The following is a 16,792-nucleotide window of genomic DNA, read 5'->3' on the forward strand; positions in this document are numbered from 1 at the left end:
CTTACACCATATCATCAGACTATTAAATGTTAGTTAAAATGACTCACCTTTTTCAAGAGTATTAGCAAATATGGCACCACTGGTCCATAAACAGAAGTGTACATGAAGGCTATTTACTAGCTAACCTGGGTATAAGTTAAGAGCATGGATCACAGCCATTTCTGGCATGAGCTACACAACTAAACTTCTAAAAGAGTCTTGCCTACAATCTGTTGCAAAAGAAAAATGGAATTCACTGTAAAAGTTTGATGGCATTATAGGGCTAAAATACTGAGCCCACTAGGAACAGAAAAAGCACCTGTATTGTAATATGTAAACTACTTTGGTTATACCACAGAAAGGCGGTATATCAAATGTATGACCCACTTAATCTTTGACCTCTTGAGAAATGATGATCCCATAGACTCAAATGTCAGTTTATTTGATATACTGCTTCTTGTATCATTCCAAAGCACTCCACGATATTTGTACAACACAAGTTAAAATTATAAATACTCTCCAACCCTCATACCTTACCCCAACCTATACATTAAAAAACATTTCAATAAAAGGATCTTCAGAAGTCCAATAGGTCAAGTCCCACAAATGATCTAGCAGGGAACGGCAGGGCACTAGGGATTTGCATCACTTCATGCTTAGATATGTTATCGTATCAACGTAGATAACATGGTAGTACTTCTCCACCACTTTAGAATGAGGCTCCAGCAGCATTTTTATGGTCACACCTGTGCGACTGTATCTTAGACACATCTATGCTTTAGGTTGAGAAGTCTCAACAGTTTCACATTATCTTGGCACCAACCCTTCATAAACTTTTGAAGTCAGTACACAAAGGAGTAAGAATGGAATCCATAAAAGAGGACCTATTTCAGCACACTGAGTCAGCCTCTCTCTCTGTGCAGAAACCAATCTTAGCTCATCTTCTCTATGTAAAAGCCTCTTTTCTGCCTCACAATGGTTATGAAGGTGGCAGAAAATCCTTTTGGGTTTTGAGGTATTCTTCTGCAGTGCTTGCATTCAGCTTGATTATGACCTCAGCCCAAACAAGTGAGACACTTGGAATGGGTGTCAAAGTTCAAGATCTTTCTTTCACACTCAGGACATGGGCAGAGCCTCAACTTCGTCTGTGCTATGCTTCACAGGGCAGACAAAAAAAATACAGAGTTAAAAAATGATTAGAGAATAATATGAATAATATGGAGGAGCTTTGCTTTTTGCATCCGTTCAGTACAAGACCAAACAGAACTAAGGGGATTAAGACTCCTGCACAAGAGAAGGGTCACACGTGCTCGGAACCTTATACTAGTTCTGAGCTCTGGGAGACCTATTCTGTCCTGGCATTAAGCAATGTCGTTCACTTCTGTGCCTGAATACAGCCTGCTCACCAATAGAAATGTCAGTAAATTCCAATTTCCTTCTGAAGTTAAAAACTGAGATTAGAAAATTCCTTTATTATCTACTTAACTTGAAATAGTACTCAGTACAAAATAGTACTTAGTACATATTACTATCAGTAACTACAGTACCCTACAGCAATTTCTCAACTCTGTCCTGGAAGTCAGGTCTTCAGGATTACCACAATGAATGTCCATAACAGAGCTTCATACAATGGGTCCCACAAAGGATGAAGATCTCTCTCATGCCTATTGATTATATGAAAGTAGCTAGGTATGCTTCCAGGACAGAGCTGGGAAACACTGCTTTACAGTACTCAGTGTCAAAACATCCCAATCCATGAATACTAAGAGATTAAAGTGATTATTTATTTGAATTTAGCTCAGATTTATTCAAAGGTCACATATACCAAGTGGTGGATAGGGGAATCGAGCTAACATCTATTTCACACCATTGTTGGCTCCAGAAGACAACAAGAGTCAAACAGGAACCACCATACAGTTGGTGAACCATCAGAGAAACACAAGAAGCTAAGGAGAAAATAGCAATGAAATACCTGTTATCAAGAAATGCATGAAAAAGGATATGCAGCATAAGAAACTTACACGTCTACTGAAGAATAGCATTCTCCCTCTGCAAAAGCACTGGGCTGCTTCTGACTTCTGCATTTTGCTTTGATGACAAATACTGCAATGCCACTGGTAAAAACATACCTTAATATCTGGTAACATAAGACACCACAGTAATTATGTAAGCACAGTGAAACAAAATGGCATGCATGTATGTATATACGTATCAAACATGCCATGCAGTGCCACAATGCCTGGCTAGCATGTCTCTAAGAATCAAATTCCTAAGCGAGCTCAATGTCAACCAAAAGAGAACCAGAAAAAACAATTCCTACAAACCCACAATAGAAGCTTTAAATAAAATACCACTTTGACCCTTTCAATGCATAACCTGAATGAGGCTTCTAATAGGAGAAAAGGGTGGCTGGGGAGAGGAGGCAGAAAAGTTTTCAAATGTAAAAGTTTGAATAATGGTTTTCATTTTACAAACTCATTTAAGCTAAGAGAAGTCAGGTTTAATCTATACACAAGGGCAGCCTGCACAGTATGGAGGGCTGTCTGCGCTGCAGATTCATTGTGGGGCCTCATTTGTAGGAGTCTGTAGGGGTGGAAAAACAGGACTATGTGTGAAAAAGTCGCTCATTGGTAGAGTTGACCCTGCCTCCACGTTAATCTAACCCACTAAAAAGGAAGAATGAATAGTTTGAAAGCTAGTCATCCAGAAAGCTAGACAGCACAATCTCGAGAGAATATCATCTAAAAAGCATCCGTGTTTCCTGCCAAAAATGTTTTTGTATAAAGTAGTGTGGTTGCTGTATTAGTCCACTTCAAAAAAATATCTTGTCCTTTTTTGTTTTGTTTTTCTTTAACAACCTTTAATTGGATTAACTTAATACTTTTTTTTTACTAGCTTGCATAGACCCCTTTTTTCAATCCCACCTATACTTTCTCATTCTCCTCACCCTTCCATCCTGGTTTCTCACCACTCCCCCTTGCTCCTTGCCTGCCCACTCACAACCCTTCCCCACCTCTCCATAAATCCCTCTTCTTTCGTCTTATTCTTGCATTTCCTCCTCTGCCTCTCTCCCATCCTTATTTATGGGTGGGCAATTAATGCATTACCACCATGATTAATGCGTTAAAATTTTAACACAAGAATAACGCTGCCCGCCCCCCCCCCCCCCCCCCCCCCACCTCATCTTCTGTTCAGTCTCAGGCAGCGGCATCAATTACTGCGCTGCCGACCTGGAAGACGTGCCTCTGCCTCATCCCGCCCCCTCTCTCCTTGTCACGTCTGTGGCCGTGACCACCCTCAGACTTACCTTATTCCTGGGGGTCAGCTTCCTAGCTGGCTCCTGTTTCTTCTGTCTGTACTTTCTGAACTAGCTCTGGCTCTCTGTGCTGGCTGCATCCAGCAGCATGACACTAATTGCCTCACTATACTGCACCTGTGGGTGTTGCCTGGGTTAGCTCTCTCTCTCTCTGTGTGCTGGCTGCTTCCAGCATGACTCTAATTGCTTCACTACACTACACCTGGGTGTGGGAAGTCTCTCTGTGTTTCACTGTGCTTTCTGCCTGCTCTGTGGTTTGTGCCAGAACAGCCTCCATAGTTGCTTAGAGATTGCTGCAGCTGTGCCTTTGGTGTTGAAGGGCTTTATTAAGCACTTAGAGACTGCAGCCTTTGCCTTGCCAATGCCTCCGCAGTGCCTTCGGTCCCGAGGTTAGTGTGCTGGTTGCACAGTTAGCTTTCCTTGTCTTTTCTTGTGGGTTTCCAGCCCTTCTGCTTTGCGAGTTACTATCACCTGTGGGCCTTGCCTTCTGGCTCAGGGTATTATTGCTCTGTGGGCTTTCAGCCCTTCTGTGTCTATTGCTCTGTGGGCTTTCAGCCCTTCTGTGTCTATTGCCCTGTGGGCTTCCAGCTCTTCTGTGTCTATTGCCCTGTGGGCTTCCAGCCCTTCTGTGTCTATTGCCCTGTGGGCTTCCAGCCCTTCTGTGTCTATTGCCCTGAGGGCCTCCAGTCTATCTGCGTATATCCCTTTACCTGTGGGCTTCCAGGCCTTCTGGGTGTATTACTGCGGCCTGGGGGTTTCCAGCCTTTCTGTGGGCTTCTAGCCTTTCTGTTATCCCTGTGCAGTGGTGCAGCAGCACACTGTCTGAGTCTAGTTCCGTGCCCTGTCGCCCTCGTGTATCCCAGACCCAGGGTGGGTCCTCTGGATCTTCAATTCCTGCCTTATCCTGCAAGTCCTGCCGGCCACCTGCACTTCAGAGCTCAACTCCGGAGGAACGGTGGCTAAGTGCAGGTGAAGCTGTTCCTGTTTCGTCTGTTCTAGTTGCCTGCCTTGTACTACTCCAGTCCAGAGTTCCAGTACTGCTCTTCTGTGTTTCCAGTCCCGAGGTGGTCTTGCCTGCCGCTGCCGCTCCTCGGCAGTGGCCCAAGGGCTCACGAACTCCAGTCCTGCCTCGAGGACCTGACAGAATGCCAAGGCCCGCGAGAATGCAACACTCCTGCAACTTCCTATGTATGCCAGCAAGGCTTCTGGGTCAGTGCTTGAGGGAAGCGTGTAGAGGAAGCGTGTAGACAATGTGCCTACTTCTCTGGACTGTCCACATCCTTCCAAGGCAAGGCCTTTTTTTTTTTTTTTTTTTTAATTTGTTTATTAAATTTATTTTACAAGTTAACATCCACTTGCAAAGGAAAAACAGATCCAACCCTGCTAAAATTACATAGCAGTAATATACATCACTATCCATTCAAAGAAACACTTTATATCTTCCTTAGACCTCAATTATGTGGTTAGAGGGGGGCGACAGGTATTTAAGTGGAGAAATTAACCTCAATATTTAAAATAAATCGGCTTAACCTGGAACCATAACTATTATTCTTTAGTTGGTAAAGTTGTTTCTATATTGCGTTTACTTAGGTTCTTCAAGTCCAAGAATGTCCGTAGCTGTGATGGGTCATAAAACACATATTTAGTTCCTTGAAAATTGATCCTACACTTACATGGATATGCTAACATATATGTCGCCCCTAAGGCTCTGGTCTCATTTCTTAAGTCCAAAAATTGTTTCCTCCTCTCTTGCGTTGCTTTCGCAACGTCAGGGTAAACCCAAACTTTTTGTCCATGAAACAATTTTGATGAATTTTTAAAATAAAGCTTCAAGACCTGATTTAAATCTTGTTCAAAAACAAATTGAACAATTAAAGTACCACGATTAGTTATTTCAACATCCGATTCGTCTAAGAATGCAGTTAAATTCTGAGGCTCCTGCTTTTCTCCTTGTACCTTCTTTACAGAGTCTTTTAAAGGCAAATAATACATCTTATTACATGGGGGCATATTAGAAGAATCTATCTGTAAAATTTCCTGAAGGTACGTTCTAAATAAATCGCTTGATTTTAATAGTGATGAAATAGGAAAATTCAGGAGCCTCAAGTTTAAACGACGATTATAGTACTCCATTTGTTCAATTTTTCGCTGAGTTATTTGTTTATCTTTTATCAATGCGTCTACTGAAGATTTTAATTCATTAGCCACAATTTGGTTTTGCTGAGCCTGTTCAGATGCATCTTTTTTAACTTTTTCAAGTGAGGCATCAATTTTTTCTAACTTACTTACAACCGTTGTAATCTCGTTAATAGACTTAGTCACTGCCACGGTCAAACCTTGAACCGCTTTCCAAACCTCCGTAAGAGTCACCTTTCCTGGGTCTTCGCTCGATATCAAATCTTCCCCGCTTAGGTCTTGGGGTGATCCGCTGATCGAAACGCCGCTAGCAGCGCCTTCCAAATCAAACGGGGTTTCCTCACCTCTGACCTTCGCTGGGCAGGGAGGCGGTACCAACTCCGGCAGGGTGAGGGAAACCTCTCGTCCAAGAAGCTCCGACGCTCCTTCGTCTCGGCTCAACAGCGGACTCGCCAAACCGGACTCCTGCATGGTTCTCTGTATAAAACGGTCGAGAGTCTGCTGGTCTGGAGTTGAAGTAAGTGCCCTCGGCAGCTGGGTCCTCACCGCTCCTTTACGTTTAGTATGTGGCATTGTAGGAAATTTTTTTCTTCCAGCGCTTCTCGGACCGGTCTCAACAGCGACGTTCAGGTCGCCATCTTGGAACGTCCCCCCGGCAAGGCCTTTTTAAAATCTTTTTCATCTTCACCTTGCAAATCCTGCTTTAATCAATCAGTTTGAAAGGTAAAATTATGTATAATCATACCTGATAATTTTCTTTCCATTAATCATAGCTGATCAATCCATAGACTGGTGGGTTGTGTCCATCTACCAGCAGGTGGAGATAGAGAGCAAACTTTTGCCTCCCTATATGTGGTCATGTGCTGCCGGAAACTCCCCAGTATGTTCTCTATCTCAGCAGGTGGTGGTCACACACAGCAGCAGCTCTGGCTAGGCCTCCAAGCCTAATCCTTAGGTTTTGTTGAGGCCTGGGGTTGAGGGCTCTTTTGAGCAAGTGCAAACCTGGTGGTGCCAGGTCCCTCCTTTTCTCCCCCCTCCCGCTGGCTCCGTTTAAAAAAAAAAAAAAAAAAAAATTTTAAACGTCTTTAAAGGCGTTTATTTTGACGTTTATTTAAACGTTCATTGCAGCTACTCACTGGGACACCAGTTCGTTACAGCTCGGAGCGGCAAGCAGGTAATTTTACCTTTTTATAGCGGGCAGGGGGTTCCCCGATTCTTCTCCTCGTGGCATATGGCGTCGGAGGGCGAGGGCGCAAAGGGTCGCTCCCCGGATCGCTGGAGCGCTTCTAGAGGGGATGCGGGGGTTTTACAGCCTGATTCGCCCTTGATGGGTGACAGTTTAGTGACCGATGAATGTCCCGGTCCTTCCTCCGGCGTGGCGGTTTTTCCCGCCATAAACACCCATCCCCCGCTCCTCGCCTCCGCCATCTTGGCCGGCCACGCGGCTCGGACGGCTTCTTCGGGGGCCGCCCTTGAGGTTGGAGACATTAATGCCATGAACGCCCTTAATTTGGGCGACGGCACAAAACCGGCTAATGTTAAGAGCCGTTCTTCCCGCGCGGCTCCTTCGCGGAGTTTCGCGCCGGACGCCATTTTGGATGCGCAGCATGTCTCTCCCCCGCTATTTCGAGCGCCGGTTGAGAGTGCGTCTAGGGCTGTTGCCCAGGCTGCGGAAGTGCACAGTCTGGGGGGGTTCTCCCCCGAGTTTGTTTTGCTGCTGCATCAGGCCTTCCTCATGCACAACGCTGCCCCTGCTCCCTCGTCTGGTAAAGAGGTTGAGGTTCCCAGAGGCAAACGCTCTCGGGTTGATTCCCAGGCCTTGGAGGAATTTGTCTCCTCCGATGTAGATGAGGGCAGCGTGTCTGAGGTCTCCCAACGGTCCTTTGCGGATTCCTTGGAGGAGACGGATCCCCGCTCGGTTGGAGCGGATGACCCCTCTGCAGCGCAGCTTTTTAGCCCAGAGGATTTGCCCAACCTGTTGTTACAGGCCATGGACACTTTGAAGATTTCCTCTCCGGAGGACGTCTCTCCCTCAGCCCCTGTTGGCTCTGCCATTATGCTGGGGACGAAGCGCCCGCCTAGAACCTTCCACGTGCATGATGCCATGCACACCTTAATTGCGGCTCAATGGGATGTCCCGGAAGCGAGCCTTAAAGTGGCTAGGGCTATGTCCCGCCTCTATCCTTTGGCTGTGAGTGAGCGTGAGGCCTATCTGTGGCCTACCGTGGATTCTTTAATCACTGCGGTGACTAAGAAAACGGCGTTGCCGGTGGAAGGTGGCACGGCCCTAAAGGACGCCCAAGACAGAAGATTGGAGGCGGCCTTAAGGTCGTCCTTTGAGGCGGCTGCTTTAAGTTTGCAGGCCTCAGTTTGCGGCTCCTATGTGGCCAGGGCGTGCCTGACTATGGTGCAGCGGGCTTCCCCCTCGGATCATTCCTTGAGGGCTGATTGGCCGGCCCTGGAATCGGGCTTAGCCTATTTGGCAGACTTGCTGTATGATGTCTTGAGAGCCTCAGCTAAAGGCATGGCTCAGACAGTCTCTGCGCGGCGGTGGCTTTGGCTGAAACATTGGTCTGCTGACCACGCCTCTAAATCCCGCCTGGCTAGATTGCCTTTTAAAGGCAAGCTGCTCTTTGGGGTCGAGCTTGACAAAATCGTGACCGATCTCGGCACGTCTAAGGGCAAGAAGTTACCAGAGGTCAGGGCTCGGGCTAGTGCTCGTCCCGGTACCTCCAGAGGACGGTTTCAGGAAGCCCGTCGGTACCGCCCGGGCAGGTCGGGTTCTTCTGCCCCCTCTTCCTTTAAGAGGAATTTCTCCCCCAAGCAGCATTCCTTTCGCAGAGACCGCCGTCCCGGAGGTGCTCCCTCCGGTCCTCCCCCAGGGTCTCGTACCCAATGACGGGGTCTTGGTCCACGCCCCAGTGCAGATTGGAGGACGGCTGTCCTCGTTTCTGGGCGAGTGGACCACAATAACTTCAGACGCTTGGGTGCTGGAAGTCATCAGAGACGGCTACAAGCTAGAGTTCTGCCGACCCTTAAGAGACGGGTTTGTACTCTCTCCCTGCAAGTCTCCGGTCAAAGCTGTGGCAGTGCAGCAGACTTTGGACAATCTGATCCGCCTGGGTGCGGTCGTTCCGGTGCCAGAAAGTCAGCTTGGCAAGGGGCGTTACTCCATTTACTTTGTGGTACCAAAGAAAGGAGGTTCTGTCCGGCCTATCCTCGACCTCAAAGGGGTCAATCGGGCCTTGAAAGTGCGGCACTTTCGCATGGAGACTCTCCGCTCTGTTATAGCGGCAGTGAAGGCAGGGGAGTACCTGGCATCCTTGGACATCAAGGAAGCATACTTGCATATTCCCATCTGGCTTTCTGCGTTTTGCAGTCCTGGGCCGACACTTCCAGTTCAGAGCCCTCCCGTTCGGGTTGGCTACTGCTCCGCGGACCTTTTCCAAAGTAATGGTGGTCATAGCGGCCTTCCTGCGAAAGGAAGGAGTACAAGTCCATCCTTATCTGGACGACTGGTTGATCCGAGCCCCCTCTTATGCAGAGTGCGGCAAAGCTGTGGACCGGGTAGTTGCTCTTTTGAGCTCCCTGGGATGGATCATCAACTGGGAGAAGAGCTAGCTGCGCCCGACTCAGTCCCTGGAGTATCTGGGATTTCGATTCGACACCCAAGTGGGCAGAGTGTTCCTGCCAGACAATCGGATTGTCAAACTTCAGGCTCAGGTGGACCAGTTCCTAGTAGCCTCTCCTCTTCGGGCTTGGGACTATGTGCAGCTGTTGGGCTCTATGACGGCCACGATGGAAGTAGTGCCCTGGGCCAGGGCTCATATGAGACCACTTCAACACTCTCTGCTGCAGCGCTGGACTCCGATGTCGGAGGATTATGCTGTGCGCCTTCCCTTGGATCCAGCAGTGCGCAAGGCACTGAGCTGGTGGATGCAGACAGACTAGTTGTCTGCGGGAATGCCTCTGGTGACCCCAGAGTGGATTGTCGTCACGACGGACGCCTCTTTGTCGGGCTGGGGAGCCCACTGTTTGGGAAGGGCAGCGCAGGGGCTCTGGTCTCCTGCAGAGGCAAAGTGGTCTATCAACCTCCTGGAACTCAGAGCCATTCGGTTGGCGCTTTTGGAGTTCATCCCGGTACTGGTGTTGAAGCCTGTACGGGTCCTGTCGGACAATGCCACGGCTGTGGCCTATGTCAACCGCCAGGGAGGTACCAAGAGCGCCCCTCTAGCCAAGGAGGCTATGAGTCTATGCCAGTGGGCAGAAGCGAACCTGGAACAGCTGTCAGCGGCCCACATTGCCGGAGTCATGAATGTCAAGGCGGACTTTCTCAGTCGCCATACCTTGGAGCCCGGAGAGTGGCAGCTATCTGCTCAGGCGTTCTTGGACATCACGAAGCGCTGGGGCCAGCCGAGCCTAGATCTGATGGCGTCATCGGCCAATTGCCAAGTGCCGCGCTTTTTCAGCAGAGGACGGGACCCTCGATCCCTGGGAGTAGATGCTCTTCTCCAACAGTGGCCGACACAAGAGCTTCTCTATGTGTTCCCGCCCTGGCCCATGTTGGGCAGGGTGCTAGACCGGGTGGCAAAACATCCCGGCAGGGTAATCCTGGTGGGTCCGGATTGGCCCAGACGTCCCTGGTATGCGGACTTGATCAGGCTTTCAGTCGACGATCCTCTGCGGCTGCCAGTGGAGCAGGGCCTGTTACATCAGGGTCCCGTGGTGATGGAGGATCCCTCCCCCTTTGGTCTTACGGCCTGGCTATTGAGCGGCAGCGTCTGAGGAAGAAGGGCTTCTCAGACAAGGTCATCGCCACTATGCTGAGAGCGAGGAAGCGCTCTACTTCTACTGCTTACGCCAGGGTTTGGCGTATCTTTGCAGCGTGGTGTGAAGCAGGCTCTCTTTCTCCTTTCACTGCTCCAATTTCTTCAGTGTTGGCGTTCCTGCAAGAAGGTCTGGACAAAGGCCTGTCGCTCAGTTCCCTTAAAGTCCAGGTAGCGGCTCTGGCTTGCTTCAGGGGCCGCCTGAAGGGTGCTTCCCTGGCTTCGCAGCCAGATGTGGTGCGCTTTCTCAAGGGAGTTAATCACCTGCGCCCTCCTCTGCACTCAGTGGTGCCTGCGTGGAATCTCAACCTGGTGCTAAGAGCATTGCAGAAGCCGCCGTTTGAACCCTTGTCAAGGGCATCTCTGAAAGACCTGACGTTGAAAGCAGTCTTTTTGGTGGCTATCACTTCAGCCAGAAGAGTTTCCGAGCTCCAGGCGCTCTCATGTCGAGAGCCTTTTCTGCAGTTCGCTGAGGCAGGAGTGACTATTCGCACAGTGCCTTCCTTTCTGCCCAAGATTGTTTCTCGCTTCCATGTGAATCAGCAGCTCTGTCTCCCTTCCTTTCGTAGGGAGGACTACCCAGAGGAGTACTCTGCTCTTAAATATCTGGATGTGAGACGAGTCATCATCAGATACTTGGAAGTGACCAATGATTTCCGGAAATCGGATCATCTGTTTGTCCTCTATGCAGGTCCTCGTAGGGGTCTGCAGGCTGCTAAGCCTACAGTGGCAAGATGGGTCAAGGAAGCCATTGCAGCGGCTTATGTGGCCGCGGGGAAGGTGCCGCCTATACAGCTGAAGGCTCACTCCACAAGAGCTCAGGCGGCCTCGATGGCAGAGGCCGGTTCCGTCTCCTTGGAAGAGATATGCAAGGCGGCAACTTGGGCTTCGGCCCATACATTCTCCAAGCATTACCGCTTGACTGTGGCTGCTCGGGCGGAGGCCCGGTTTGGAGCTTCAGTGTTGCGGTCAGGGATTTCTATGTCCCGCCCTGGGTGAGTACTGCTTCGGTACATCCCACCAGTCTATGGATTGATCAGCTTGATGATATGGAAGGTAAAATTATGTATAATCATACCTGATAATTTTCTTTCCATTAATCATAGCTGATCAATCCATAGCCCCTCCCAGATATCTGTACTGTTTTTATTCTGGTTGCATTTCAGGTTCAAGTTCAGTCTTCAGTTACTTCAGAAAGACTTCGTGTTCAAGTTTTTTTCACTTGGATTCTTCAAGAGTTAAGACGAGTTTGTGTTACAGTGAGCTGCTGCATTCCTCTCCCCTCCGTTTTACGGGGCTGGATTGAGACTTAAAATTCTGCCGGCACTCCCTCCCGCTTCGTGCGGCTGTAGGGCAGTTTTGTACCCCTCCCGCTTCGGCGGTGTTAGGGTCAGTCAGCTCCTCCCGCGGTTGCGGTTGCAGGATAAGCCAGATCCCCCCGCATCGGCGGGTGTGGTGTCCCTCCCCCGCTCCGCGGGGATGAGCTGGACGGATTCCCCTCCCCACTTGTGTGGGGATGAGCTGGGTTAATTCCCCTCCCCCGTTTCGGCGGTGGTGAGCTGGGCAGAGTGTCCCTTCGTGGGTGTAATTCTCTAAGTGCTGAGTCCTGCGGATGGAGCTTTGATATCGACATACTGAGGAGTTTCCGGCAGCACATGACCACATATAGGGAGGCAAAAGTTTGCTCTCTATCTCCACCTGCTGGTAGATGGACACAACCCACCAGTCTATGGATTGATCAGCTTGATGATATGGAACTTTGAATTTGAATCCATGTCCCAAATTATTATCGCGCTTAAATTCATCTCCTTTTAGTCTGCCTGCTTGGGGAGAAGGAAGGAGAGGGGGAAAAGCATTAAAAAAACCATACTATCCTGGCAGAGTGGGAAGGCAGACCAAGTCTTCTGTAGTATTCATTATATCTGGAGGGGGGAGGGGAGGAGGGTGATGCTGCAATTTGAAAACAAAAGGTGACAGGGAACAAGGCTGAAAGCTAAGGACATAGGTTTGCCTGTGCTTTGAAACTGAAAAAGATGCCATGAGTCTGCAGAAAATGTGTGCTGGGTTTTGATAATGCAAATGCATACTTTCCTGCCTTTTACCTGTGCTGCAAGAGAGGGAGAGGGCTGGGACAGTGATGGGAGGAGGGAAGGTAGTAGGGGTGGAGGCTGGGGCTGCACTGGGAGAGAGTGAAGGAAAGGGAAGGAGAGGGGTATGGCTGAAGCTGTGCTGGGAGAGGGGGGGAGACAGAAATGCCAGGACCTTCAGGAAAGACTTTTTTTTGTTACAGTACACCACTTATGCCCCCCCCCCCCAGCACAGCTCCAGTATTACATTTTATTGGAATTCTACTTTATAGCCCAAAATGAATGCCTTTTTTAATCGTTGCCCCCCCCACCCCCCACCACTCTGCTGTCTCCTCCTTCCTTCGCTCTCCACTTTTGTCTCTCACTACTCATCTCTCTTCTTCACCCTTCTCTTAGCTCGTTTTCCTCTCCTCTCTCCTGCCTTTACCATCTCTCACTACTCAAACCCTTCCCTCTTATCTCTTTCCTATCTTATCAACTTCCTCTCCCTGCACTGCTGCTCTCTGCCTCCTTCCTTTTGGCACACACTCTCTTCTACTCCATTCCTCCTAGAACTCACACCCTCCTCTACTCTTGGCACAATCTCAATATGCCTTTTGTTTATTTTACTTCTATTTGTAAACCACTGTGTCCTGTGTTTCAGAAACTGTGGTATAGCAAGCCCAAGTAATAAACAAACATTACCAGCACCCCCCCCCCTCAAATATAGCATCTCATTCTCCCTCCCCATGCCTAGCAGCTCTCATCTCTCTTCTTCACCCACACAACCAGGTCCCACATCTCTGCCTTCTCACCCCCCCCCCCCACCCCTTCAGCATCTCTCCCTCTTCTTCCTGTCCCCAGATCTAGCATCTTTTCTTCTCCCTCCCCCCACCATGACCAACATATTTCTTTCTTTCTTCCTCTTCTCCACCCCTCCCAATCTAGCAGCTCTCCTTCTCCCTTCTCCTACACCTGCCCTATTATTCAGTATCTCTCCCTTTCTGCTAATGCAAGGTAAAATTATGTATCATACCTGATAATTTTCTTTCCCTTAATCATAGCCGATCAATCCATAGACTGGTGGGTTGTGTCCATCTACCAGCAGGTGGAGATAGAGAGCAATCTTTTGCCTCCCTATATGTGGTCATGTGCTGCCGGAAATTCCCCAGTATGTCGATATCAGAGCTCCATCCGCAGGACTCAGCACTTAGAGAATTACACCCACAAAGGGACACTCTGCCCAGCTCACCACCGCCGAAGCGGGGGAGGGGAAATATTCCAGCGCACCACCGCCGGAATGGTGGGCGGGAAACCACACCCGCCGACACGGGGGGTACTGGCTTATCCTGCTACCGCAACCGCGGGAGGAGCTGGCTTACCCTAACACCGCCGAAGTGGGAGGGCTACAAAGCTACCCTACAGCCGCACGAAGCGGGCGGGAGCGCCGGCATAATTTAGTTATCAATCCAGCCACCGCTGAAACGGGGGGAGAGGAAGCAGCAGCTCACTGTAACACAAAATCGTCTCAACTCGAAAAGACTTCAATTGGAAGAACTTGAACACGAAGTCCTCATGAACAGGAAATGAAGACTGAACTTGAACCTGACATAACCAGAACACAAACAATACAGATATCTGGGAGGGGCTATGGATTGATCGGCTATGATTAAGGGAAAGAAAATTATCAGGTATGATACATAATTTTACCTTCCCTATCATCAAGCCGACTGGTGGGATGTACCGAAGCAGTACTCACCCAGGGCGGGACATGGCAATCCCTGAACGCAACACTGAAGCCCCAAACTGGGCCTCGGTCTGAGCAGCCACATCCAAGCGGTAATGTTGTGAGAAGGTATGAGCTGACGACCAAGTAGCCGCTCTGCAAATCTCTTCCAAGGAGACAGATCTGGACTCCGCCATCGAGGCTGCTTGTGCTCTAGTAGTGTGTGCCTTCAGCTGAAGCGGAATCTTCCCTGCCGCCACATACGCTGACGCGATCGTCTCCTTGACCCAACGTGCCACTGTAGGCTTAGATGCCTGCAGACCCTTACGAGGGCCTGCGAACAGCACGAACAGATGATCCGACTTCCGGAAATCATTGGTCACTTCCAAATATCTGATGATGACCCGTCTAACATCCAGGTACTTGAGAGCAGGGTACTCCCGTGGGTAATCCTCCCTACGAAGGGAGGGTAGGTAAAGCTGCTGATTCACGTGGAATCGAGAAACAATCTTGGGCAGGAAGGAAGGCACTGGGCGAATCAATACTCCTGCCTCAGTGAATTGCAGGAACGGGTCTCTACACGAGAGCGCCTGGAGCTCGGAAACTCTTCTGGCTGATGTGATAGCCACCAGGAAGACTGCTTTCAACGTCAGGTCCTTCAGCGATGCGCTTGGCAAGGGCTCGAATGGCAGCTTCTGCAAGGTCCGTAGCACCAGATTGAGATTCCACGTAGGCACTATCGAGTGCAGAGGGGGGCGCAGGTGATTAACTCCTTTGAGAAAGCGTACCATATCCGGCTGTGAAGCCAGGGAAGCCCCCTTCAGACGACCCCTGAAGCAAGCTAGAGCCGCCACCTGGACTTTCAGCGAACTGAGCGACAGGCCTTTCTCCAGCCCCTCTTGCAGGGACGCCAACACTGCAGATATTGGAGCAGTGAAGGGCGAAAGAGAGCCTGCCTCGCACCACGATGCAAAGGTGCGCCAAACCCTGGCGTAAGTGGTGGAAATAGAGCGCTTCCTCGCTCTCAGAATAGTGGCGATGACCTTGTCTGAGAAGCCCTTCTTCCTCAGCCGCTTCCACTCAAGAGCCAGGCCATAAGACCAAAGGGGGAGGGATCCTCCATCATCACGGGACCCTGATGTAAGAGGCCCCGCTCCGCTGGCAGCCGCAGAGGGCCGTCCACCAAGAGTCTGACTAAGTCCGCATACCAGGGACATCTGGGCCAATCCAGACTCACCAGGATCACCCGGCCCGGATGCTTTGCCACCCGGCCTAGCACCCTGCCCATCATGGGCCAGGGCGGGAACACATAGAGAAGCTCCTGTGCCGGCCACTGCTGGAGAAGAGCATCAACGCCCAGAGATCGAGGGTCCCGTCCTCTGCTGAAAAAACGCGGCACTTGGCAATTGGCCGAGGACGCCATCAGATCCAGACTCGGTCGGCCCCAGCATTTCGTGATGTCCAAGAACGCCTGAGCAGTCAGTTGCCACTCTCCGGGATCCAAGGTATGGCGACTGAGAAAGTCCGCCTTGACATTCATGACTCCCGCAATGTGGGCCGCCAACAGCTGTTCCAGATTCGCTTCTGCCCACAGGCATAGCTTCATGGCCTCCTTGGCTAGAGGGGCGTTCCTGGTACCTCCCTGGCGATTGGCATAGGCCACAGCCGTGGCATTGTCCAACAGGACCCGTACAGGCCTCAGTACCAGTACCGGGAGAAACTCTAGAAGCGCCAACCGAATGGCTCGGAGTTCCAGGAGGTTGATGGACCATTTTGTCTCTGCAGGAGACCAGAGCCCCTGCGCTGTCCGTCCCAGGCAGTGGGCTCCCCAGCCCGTCAAGCAGGCGTCCGTCGTGACGACAACCCACTCCGGGGTCGTAAGAGGCATTCCTGCGGACAGCTTGCCTGGCCTCAGCCACCAGCTCAGCGCCTTTCGCACCGCTGGATCCAAAGGAAGGCGTACGGCGTAATCCTCCGAGACTGGAGTCCACTGCCGCAGAAGAGAGTGCTGTAGTGGTCTCATATGAGCCCTGGCTCAGGGCACTACCTCCATTGTGGCCGTCATGGAGCCCAACAGCTGCACATAGTCCCAAGCTCGAAGAGTAGAGGAGACTAGGAACTGGCCTACTTGGGTCCGAAGCTTGACACTCCGGTTGTCCGGCAGGAACACTCTGCCCACTCGAGTGTCGAATCGAACTCCCAGATACTCCAGGGACTGAGTCGGGCGCAGCTGGCTTTTCTCCCAGTTAAAGATCCATCCCAGGGAGCTCAGAAGAGCAATGACCCTGTCTGTAGCTCTCCCGCACTCCGCATAGGAGGGGGCTCGGATCAGCCAGTCGTCCAGATAGGGAAGGACTTGCACTCCCTACTTGCGGAGGAAGGCCGCGATGACCACCATTACTTTGGAGAAGGTCCGCGGAGCCGTAGCCAACCCGAACGGGAGGGCTCTGAACTGGAAGTGTCGGCCCAGCACTGCAAAGCGCAGAAAGCGCTGATGAGGCGGCCAGATGGGAATATGTAGGTAAGTTTCTTTGATGTCCAGGGAGGCCAGGAATTCTCCCTTTTTCACCGCCGCTATTACGGAGCGGAGGGTCTCCATCCGGAAGTGCCGAACTTTCAAGGCCTGATTGACTCCCTTGAGGTCGAGAATAGGCTGAGCAGAGCCTTCTTTCTTTGGCACCACAAAGTAAATGGAGTAGCGCCCCTTGCCAAGCAGATGTACTGGCACCGGGACCACCGCGCC

At 50.6% G+C, this 16,792-nt stretch overlaps 1 protein-coding gene across 3 annotated transcripts in view; it reads right to left on the minus strand.

The window, feature by feature from the left end:
• The window catches only part of PARG (poly(ADP-ribose) glycohydrolase), a 496,940-nt gene that overhangs the window by 402,727 nt on the left and 77,421 nt on the right, over positions 1 to 16,792 (minus strand). For 2 of the 3 annotated variants that reach the window (XM_030203289.1, XM_030203288.1), the window contains exon 2: positions 2,001 to 2,116. The exons of the other annotated variant lie outside the window; for it this stretch is intronic. In XM_030203289.1, the coding sequence (XP_030059149.1) occupies positions 2,001 to 2,116 (116 nt within the window). The remainder of the gene's footprint in view (positions 1 to 2,000; positions 2,117 to 16,792) is intronic. 3 annotated transcript variants of the gene reach the window in all.

The sequence above is a fragment of the Microcaecilia unicolor genome, chromosome 5, assembly GCF_901765095.1.
Source record: "Microcaecilia unicolor chromosome 5, aMicUni1.1, whole genome shotgun sequence".
NCBI classification, from domain to species: Eukaryota; Metazoa; Chordata; class Amphibia; order Gymnophiona; family Siphonopidae; genus Microcaecilia; species Microcaecilia unicolor.